The 10,037-nt window shown below is 42.9% G+C and overlaps 1 protein-coding gene across 1 annotated transcript in view; it reads left to right on the forward strand.

Annotated features, from left to right (window-relative positions):
* PARN (poly(A)-specific ribonuclease) overlaps nucleotides 1-8,270 on the forward strand; it is a 165,743-nt gene extending 157,473 nt beyond the window's left edge. The window contains exon 24 of the mRNA XM_090276989.1: nucleotides 7,266-8,270. Within this exon, the coding sequence (XP_090133115.1) occupies nucleotides 7,266-7,318 (53 nt within the window). The 3' untranslated portion in view covers nucleotides 7,319-8,270. The remainder of the gene's footprint in view (nucleotides 1-7,265) is intronic.
* Nucleotides 8,271-10,037: the final 1,767 nt, after the last annotated feature.

Consider the following 10,037-nt stretch of genomic DNA (forward strand, 5'->3'; position numbering starts at 1 on the left):
GCTGTCTACTTGAATCTGGGTGTCTCCTTTTACTTGCCTCCCTTTCTTTCCTTAAAATAAGTATTGGAGACATTTTTAATCTGTAACATACTTAGTCTTCATCTGTGATACCTTGTTACCACTGCCAGTTCTGCCTGCTCAACATGTTAAATATTAAATGTTAGCATAACTGTTAGAGATCACTCTGAACATCCTTTCCTTCATATCTCATTCTCTTTTGAATTTTTCAGCTTATCTGTTACTTCTCAAGGACAGGATTTCAGTTTTTTCCTTCTATTTTAGCATATATTAAAGGAATTAAAATACCTAATAATAGACTGCATTAATAGATTAGCTCCTTTTATAACTTTCTTCAAGTGAAAACTTTATATGAGTTATTTGGAGTTTTGAATTTATAATACTGTCATTAAAATAGGGTTTTTTTCCCCTCTCCCATTGACAGTAAAGCTGTCACTGCTACAAGATATGAGCTAAAAAAATAGATTTTGTACTTCATTGTCAGTGCTGCTAAAAAAGAGAGAAACATCTTGACAACTTTTAATTGAACTAGAGAGCTTGAGAGAACATACCACTCATGGAGTCAGACCTTCCAACAGAGCCAGGGCAGAAGTTTAATGGATCCTTTTCAGTTGGTTGGTTGTGCTGAGTCCTAATAGTATTAGCAGAATGTAGGTCAAGTGATCAGGTGCTGAAGCTGTTGAAACAACCAATTTTGATTGCCCAGTTACTTAATAAAGTCCTGTAATAGAGTGCAAAGGTTCAGCCCCTGTGAAGGGTCTGTGTTCCACTCGCATGCTGCAGGAACTGTGAGGGCCTAGGGTGGGTGTTGGCTGGAACTGCATTGTTTGGTACAGCGTGGACAGTGTGTCCTGCACAGGGACAGGTTAAGGCATCAAGCCTGAGCTCTTATACTGGGGAGAATAACTTGACAAGTACTCAAGGATTTACAGAGGTGTGTTGGGTGCCCAGCACTGTCAGTGAAGGCATGAAAAACAAAAGATAGTGCTTCATTTTTCTGGAATTTTCTCTTTTCCAGGGAGGAAATAGCAAAAAGTAAGACCATAGAATGTTTTGTACTGTGGCAATCCTGGGACAAAGGATGCTTGATAAATCCCATTCAAAACAGTGCCAATTTTTCTTAGTTATACATTTCAATATCTAAGGTACACGAAGAGTTGAGTATTAGACCTCTTTCTAGATAACAAAGTGCCCCAAATTACCCTTTAAGTTTAAATAATATACTAGACATTGTACTGGGAAGGAACGTCCTTTGTTACCTAGTTTAATCCTTAAGCAAACCCAATAAGGTATACATATTCAATTTCATAGGAGACCAAGACTCAAAGAGTTGTAGACTGGCAAAGTCGAATATAGCTGGGGGTGGGGTGGGGTGGGGTGGGGTGCTGCTGATCCAGAGCCCGCATGTTATGTACTCCACAGTGTGGGAGATTTAGAGGAAGCAAAGGACTCTGTGTACAAACCTGAGTATTTCTGGCAGCTGTTCTGGATCAGAAACATTACCAGCCTGGACTTTCACATGATGAAGTCGTGATAAAAATCCAACCAACCACTCTTTCAGCTTCTATTTTATGTACATATCATGCATTTAGTAAATATTTGTATCTTAGGCTTTGTTGTTTCTATACTATTTTCAGGAAGCAAATATGTAACTCCCCTTCTTTTATATATATTATGAGTAGTGTAGATTGGTAGTACTATCTCCTTTTCCTCTGAGGAATTCAAGGTACATTCTTGGTCAGTACATACAGGAGAACAATTCTGTATGCCACTTATGCTGGAATAAGCTATCTCTGGGAAATGCTTCCCAGGCAGTGTTTAGTAGGTAGGCTTCCATAGCACACTTGTTCTTGTTGACTAAGTGAATAGTGTCCCCAGGGCCTGGAGAAACCCCAGCCTCACCTGCAGGGCCTGGCACTGAGCAGACTGGCCGCTCTCAGGATGCTGACGGGCAGTCCAGAAGCTGGAGGTTCCATCAGCGCCCTGTTACACAGTGCTCGTGGGGGGGTGCCAAGAGACATCGACTGTTCCTGTCGACTATTTTGTCATAATAGAGACGTTGTTCCAAGTCTCTCCCCCTTGCATTTAAAACACAGCATATTAGACCTTTAAATGTTTGCCAAGAACTGTGACCTTTACTGGAGTCTCGACTAATCAATATAAAAATTTAGAAACTACTTAGAGCAGCAGTCTCCTCATGCTTCTACAGGTCTTCTTAGAGTCAGAAATAAGATCTGCAATTGTTGCTGTTGGTCACCTGAGCGACCTGGCTAGGAAAGTCCAGTGACCTCCCAAGGAGCTTTTTAATTATTCAATTAAAATGTGGTTTCCAGGCCAAATGTGGGAAGTGAGGTGTGTGCTGTGCTGTGCTGTGGGGCCATTTGCTCAGTGCATTTTTGTGCCCCCCTGGCAACCCTCCAGGGTCCCCATAAGCCATCCAGGGGGCATTCTGCCTGCTGGCTGTGGGAAACCACCCGTCTCCAGGCCCTTTCAGAGCATTTCCTAGATAAAAACTTCATATGGCATGCTAAAGGGTCTTTCTGAAGACAGAATTCCACTCTGTAGAAAAGTATACCATAGCGTATTTCCAGCATACTATGTAGCTTTTAGATTCTGTTTTGGATTCACCTGAGGGAAGAATTGTCTTACCTGTCAGAGCTCCTTCCTCTTCACTCTGGTTAGTTGAAAGGTAAATAATAAGAAACATTCACCTGCTGTGTTGACCACTTTTAAATTTCTTTTGTTGTTTTGGTTAATAAAAATAATGTGCTCACTATGAAAATCTGTAAAGAAAAATAGAAAGTAACTTGATACTCCATTTGCCTGCCATTTTTATACATCATTGGCATCATACTCTGTGCAGTTTAATATCCTGTTTCTTGTCCATTTAAAAATACTCTTGGCCAAATAATTATTTTTTAATCCTCACCCAAGGATATGTTTATTGATTTTTAGAGAGAGGAAGGGAGAGAGAGAGAAGCATCAGCTGGTTCCCCACACCCCACCCCAGTATGCGCCCTGACTGGGGATCAAACTTGCAACCTATTTGTTACCTGGGACAGCACTCCCACTCACTGAGCCACCCAGCCAGGGCAAGTTTTTTTGGATTTTTTAAACAGCATGGCTGATATCTTTTGCAGGACAGCTTAGTGACGGTGTAACTTACGTATAATAGAAGTTGTCGCTGTTAGGCGTACAGTTTGATGAGTTTGGACCAATGTGTACATTCACTCAACAGTCGCTGTGACTGAGATGTTGACCATTTCCATCATCCCAGAGACTTCCTCATGCCCCTCTGTAGTCAGTTCCTACCCGCACCCCTAGGTCCCGGCAACCACTGATAGGCTTTCTTATCACTGTAATTTTGCCTTTTTCAGGGTGTCATATCAATGGAATCATACAGTAGGTAACCTTTGAGTCTTTCATTTAGCATAATGAATTTGAGATTCATTTATGTTGTTGTGTGTATTCATGGTTCATCCCTTCTTATTGCTGAATAGTACTCTGCTTTATGGACTTATTGCTATTTATTTATCCATTTTGCCATTTGGCATTTAGTTTGTTATCAGTTCTCAGCTACTAAGAATCAAGCTGCTATAAACATTTAGGTACAGGTTTTTGAATGAACTAAATTTTCATTTCTTTTGGGTAAATACCTAGAAGCAGAATTACTGGGTCATGTGGTGAGTGTATGTTTAACTTCATAAGAAACTGACATACTGATTTCCAAAGTAGCTGCACCGTTTTCATTACGACCAGCAGGGAAAGAGGTTTCCGGCAGCTCTGTACATTGGCAAGTATTGGTATTGGCCTTTTTCCGCCGTTTTGATGGGTACGTCCTGGTAGCTCTTTGTTGCTTTTATTTGAATTCTCTAACAACTAATTGATGTTAAGTATCTCTTCATGTGATTATTTGCCATCCAGATCTCTTCTTTGGTGAAATGTCTGTTCATTTCTTTTGCCATTTTTCCCCACTGGGTTATTTGTTTTCTTCCTATTGCGTTTTGAGAGTTCTTATATATTCCAGATACAAGCTCTTTTGGATGTTTTGCAAAATCTTCCAAACTGTGCTCTTCTTTTCATTCTCTCTCTCTCTCTCTCTCTCTCTCTCTCTCTCTCTCTCTCTCTCTCTCTCTCTCTCTTTTTACTTTTTAAAAGATTTATATTTTGAGAGTGGAAGGGAGGGAGAAAGAGAGGGAGAGAAACATTGATGTGCAAGAGATGCATGAATTGGTTTCCTCTCACACACCCCAACTAGGGACCTGGTCCACAACCCAGGCATGTATCCGGACCAGGAATCAAACCAGTGACCTTTCGGTTCATAGGCCAGCGCTCAATCCACTGAGCAACACCGGCCAGGGCTCTCTCTTTCCTTGTATGTACTCTGTGTACTTTATAGAGTTCTTTTATTTCCATATTAAAATTTTCTTCAATTAAAAGTGACATACAATATTATATTAGTCATTAGACGTTTATATGACTTACAAAGTGATCACCCCAATAAGTCTAATACCCATCTTTTCATTCTTTCAACAGTATTTTTCAAGTAATAGAAGTTTTACATTTTAATGAAATCCAATTTATCATTTTTTTTTCTTACAATATGCCTTTGGTGTCATATTTAAGAAATCTTTGCCTGACTCAAGATTGCAAAGATTTTCTCCAATTTTTTCATCTAGAAGTTTTACAGTTTCAGGTTTTACATTAGGTGTACAATCCATTTTGAGTTACTCTTTATATATAATGCAAGATATGAATTGAGATCCATCACAGCTGGAGGCAGATGTCCTTAAGTATCTGTTTTAAAAAGAAAAATTGTTTCTGAATAATTCTTTGCTCTCTAGTAAAACAGGGCTGTGAAAACGAGTTCGCTGGAAAATTGACCATAGTTCCTTATCCACTAGCTTTGAGACTGATCCTTGGGCAATCCATAATGTGCCCTTTCTGGAAAGTACTAGTAAGAACACCGGCAGTGACCTCCAGCTCCCCTCTTGTCTGGGTGTCCTTTCGATGGTTCCGGAAGTTCTGGTTCCTCTGTGCACATTCTTGCTCAGCAGCGGCACATTTTAGGCAGTGAAAATCGTCATCTCTTTGCGTGCAGGCTGTAGACTCCCTGGGGAACAACCATGTTCAATGTTAGGCCACCTTATTGTTAAGGAGAAGGGACCGAATGTGCATGAAAACTGGCTGTGTGCCAGGAACTTTCCCCTATCCCAGCAGTCCTGTGTGGCATAAAGTAGTAGTCAATCCATCTTACAGAGGAGGCTGGGAGAGGCGCTCTGGGTCTCCCCCAGCTAATACAGGGGTCAAGCCGGACTTGCCCAGCTCCAAAGCTTTCTCCATTATTTCTCACTAGCTCTTCACAGAGTCACTTCCTCTGTCTGTGGTGGCGCAACCGTACTCACCCACGTGCTGTCAACTCACAGCAGGTGCCATTACAAGTATGGCAGCGTAGCTGCTTTTAGCCATTATCTTTTTTCCTCTTTCGGCTACTTTGATTTAGTTCTCCATATTTGGCATTGTGGCCTTTACCTTCATAATAGCTCATTGGCTGCTATTTCTTTGATATGTGAATTATAAAAATGCCCTTATTAGCCCTGGCTGCTGTGGCTCAGTGGGTTGAGTGTCGGCCTGCGAGCCAAGTGTCGCTGGTTCGATTCCCAGGCAGGGCACATGACTAGGTTGCACGTCAAGTCCCCAATTGGGGGCACGAGTGAGAGGCAACCACACAGTGATGTTTCTCTCCCTCTCTTTCTCCTTTCCCCTCTCTCTAAAAATAAATAAATAAACAAGCAAACAAATAAATTATTTTTTTTAAAATGTCCTTATTGATGCTTATTTTCCTCCCTTCTAATAAGTACTGTTTGAATGTGTGAGCGAGAAGGTCAGGCTAGTGACGCCTTATCGTGGGCCATCTGCAGTATTTAGTGGTTCCAGGGAGAGGAGTGTCTGTGCTTTGTTTTGTTTTTCTAATCTTTATTTCTTTTATTACTGTATTGCATGAATCTTTTTCATGTGAATCATCTCCAGTCCATCTTCACTTCCCAGGAGAAGTTTTGTAGTCTTTACTGAGGTCCCAAGACTTGCATGTTCAACACAGTGATGAAAACTTCAAAGTACCCCTCTCCTGGTCTTCTCATCCTGTATCTGGATTTTATCTCAATAAGTGATCAGAAGTGGGACTTTCTCGTGTAGCTGGAATTCCCATGTTATTTCAGGTGTTTAGATCCCATTACGTTTAGGCATTCCTGTCATTGACAGTAGCCAGTCTCAGCTGAGCAGTTTCTTTCTTTGGGGACACTGCATCCCATCTCTTTTTAAGAGTTACTCTCCATTTTAGGCATCAGCAAAGACCTCTTTCCTTTTGAAATCTCGGAGCGTTAGCAGCTGGGGTTGGCTCTGCCCATTTTCCCTGCCAACCCTTCAGTCAAATAAGGCGTGATACACGTTCCATTATGAACACACCTTTTCCTGACTTTGTTCCCATTCACTCAGCTCTGCACGTTGGCGCTCCAGGCCCTAACATACTCGTGCTGCTGTTGTTGCAGTTGCCGAAAGTGGCGTGGACAGAAAAGAAGGACTTCTGACTTTGGGGTGAAGCTGTTTGTAATGGAAGAGGTCCCTTGAGTCCAAGAAGACCTTAGCCAATGTTGCCGAGATCGGAGAAAGCTTCTTTTGCCCTTGCTGGGAATTCTGAACCCCCCCCCCCCCCCGGCAAGCTTCCCTCCATTCTGTAGCCACCAGAGCCTGAGATTTCGCATCTTGGCACCCTACACCACAGAACGCAGAAAGCCAGCCTCCTGGGACGGGGGCAGGGCTCTTGGTGCTGTAGAAGGATCCAGACTCCATCATAGCCCCTCACCTAGCTTCTCTGAACTTCTTGCATCTGTGGAGTGGGGATATTTATACCATTGTGTGGGACCTTTCTGAAGAGTAAATTAAGTGCCCAGCAAAGAGCACGGTGTGTGTGTGTGCCACTGGGGAATGTGGTGAGCTTCTGCACGCATGTTAACGCCAATAAAATAAACAAGAGGCAGCCAAGTGGGGAGGGAGGCATCTTATCAGTTCTGCCTGTGACGTGTCTGTGGCATCACTCCGTTTGCTGCACACAGCTCTCCGGGGACAAGACCCGTCTATGGATTTTTTTCCTGTCCCAGCTGTGCAGCTGCCTGCCCTGTTGTAGTGGTTCTGTTCCCCTCCAGGTACTGCCGTCTCCCTGCTCATCTTGTTTTGTCCTTTCCCACTAGGAAGCATCTCGGACGGCTCTGCCATGCTCTTTGAAGTTCCTGACACATGGTAACCAAGACCTGAATGAAACAGATCACGGTGCTGTAGCTGAGAAAGAACCAGCCGGCACGTTTGGAAGCCATACTGTATTTAATGTGTGGTATGGGAGGGGTTTGAAAACAAGCGTGTCTTCTGAGACAACTTAACTTTTATTTTTGTGGCTAAGTTTTTTTCCTTCCCTTTTAATGTAAACTGTCTCCTGACACTCAGCATGGTTGTAGGCTGTTGTGAAGGTGTACATGATTAACCAGTTATTTGTTGCTCACGTGAAACCTTTCCTGTCATGAATTAGTGCATTTCATAATCCACCTGATGGGGGATGTCGGCTGTGAAATATGCAAAAAGAGCTGACATTCTTGGGAACTGTGATCATGAATTTGGGGTTGACTTGCTTCCTGCTTCAAGAGGTTTCATCTCCTCAGGCTCAGATTCTGGGGCAGTCGTAGCACGTGTTTACCGTCTCCTAGTGGAGAAATTGGTTATGTCTGTCTGCTTCCCAACCTTAGCTGCCTGAAAATATGAAGCTTTCAAGCTTATTTTTACAGTAGGAAAATCTCTGCTGATAGGAGCTTACCATATGCCTTGGCCTTGGGGCATATTTATTTAGTTATTTTTTCTAAGATGTGAGTTTCTTGCACCAGGACAAGTAAAAAAGTTAATTTCTGTTTTTACATGTAGAGCTGCATTCACTTGTCAGTGTGTTAGTGTGGTGGTCTCTGTTTGGGTGGGCTGTCTGGGAGTACGATGGCATGTGTGTGCATGTGTGTGAAATCATGGCCTAAAGCTACATGTGCCAGCTCTTTCTCTGTTGGAACAGATCACAACAGCAACAGAATTTCTCATGGATCTACTTCAGTAGAGCCATGTCATACAGATCACTGTTAGATATATTACATTTTTTTATCATGGAAATAAAAATGAAAACTGTATTTCCAAAAGGTGAAAATTAAAGACATTTCATAGGATTCTGGTTTTTTCCTTTTTCTTTTTAATGAATGAATGACATATTCGATCTCTGCACAGGTATCATGTCTCTCTGAAGATCACCCCTAAAAAGCTCTGGTAAGTCACCAGAGCTGCTTTCTCCTGCCCCAGTGAGTCAGATCCCAGTGCTGGAGCTGAGCCCCGTGGTAAAGGGCTGTGTGGGAGGGTCTGCATCTTTTCCCAAGTGGGAGGAATCTGAGCTCTCACAACTCGGATCGGAATCTGGAAACTGGTGTTCTGCAAATTCAGATTTGTAGGACACTTTCCCCAATTAAGAGCCCCTTAACATTTCCCCTTCTGCATCCTTTCTGCAGAAGTTTGATAACCGCAAAGTTACAAACCCAAACTTGGTGTTCCTTCTAAGTGGTGGTCACTGCTCACAGCTCAGTGGGGAGGTGTGAAGGGGGAGAGGAAAACAAACAAAGGAGGGTATCAAGGCTGGGGCTTAAAGAGCCTGCTGGACTCTTCTGTGTCATTAAAACTCACAGGGAGAACCGGTAGTGCCAGACACTTCTTTTTACCAGATAAGAAGGAAAACCTCCTGAAGACTGTGATTGACATACATGTGAAAAGTACAAATGGCCTAATGAGGGCACCTTGCCAGGAAACGCAGATCAAGTGGTGGTCTAACAAGCCCAGGTCCTCCCTGGGAGAGAGCTAGGCCTCTTGCCCTAAGGTAATGAAACTCTTTTGTCCCCTGAAGCCCAGTACTTTCTGCTCAAAAAGCTTTGCAAGCACAGGTTGTACTCCTGTCACTACTACTGGTCCAGAGACGGGCTTAGTGAGGACTGCTTTCTAGGAAGGACCTCCAAAGAGTCTGTTTCAGCTCCAGCTTCAGTTTCCTCAATCCTAAAATTAGGATAATAAACCTACCTTACAGAGTGGCTTTGAGAATTAAATGAGATTATGTGAAATGCCCAGTACCCACAGTGCACAATACCTTGTAATAATACTTGAAGGTGACATCTTTGATCTGGAACCCCTATTGTGTGTGCTTCTGTCACCTAGAGCCAACATAGGCACGGTCACGTGGAATTGGACTTAGAATTAGGTCCCCAGCAAAGCCCTCATGTGCACCCTGGCCTCTTTTCCAAGCTGCAGCAAATGACTTAAACAGGTGAACTGGGTTGGCCCTTTCCCCTCCATTAGGCTTCCTTGATGTCTCTTTTGCCCATTAAACCCGAGGACGATGCTTTGGCTTTTTGATAGTGAGGCCCAGAGGCATATGCTTATGATGGGCTGTGGTTCAGGGGGCTTTGGTAGGCTGTGGCCAAGTCTGGAGGCAGTCCTGGGAGTGGGGCCCTCAGTGTGTCCTTGAAAAGAGTTTTGTAGGTTTTTTTGTTTGCTTTTTGGAGCTGGGGTGGAGACTGAGTGCTGTAGTTCTGTCCACTTTTATAGCTCGCTCTGTCTTTGTCTTACTTTCCCCCCAACATTTTATTATGAAAATTTTCAAGCATACAAAGGACCTGAAAGAATTGTTCAGTGAACACTCACTCACCACCTAGATTGTGCAGTTGCCATTTTGCTCTTTTTGTTTATTACATAACCACTTGGCCATCCTTCTATCTGTCCATCAACTTGTCATTTCTAAGTTGCAAAAATCAGTGTGCTTCCCCTCCCTACTACTTCCACATACTTGTTATTAGTCAGAGGTTAATATTTGTTTGTATTTGCGGGTCAGTGAGGATAAAATTTGTAGTGAAATGCTCATATCTAGAGTACACCATTAGCCTTTAAAATTAAACTAC

Source organism: Furipterus horrens, unplaced genomic scaffold, assembly GCF_987537825.1.
Source record: "Furipterus horrens unplaced genomic scaffold, mFurHor1.1.pri manual_scaffold_5, whole genome shotgun sequence".
NCBI classification, from domain to species: Eukaryota; Metazoa; Chordata; class Mammalia; order Chiroptera; family Furipteridae; genus Furipterus; species Furipterus horrens.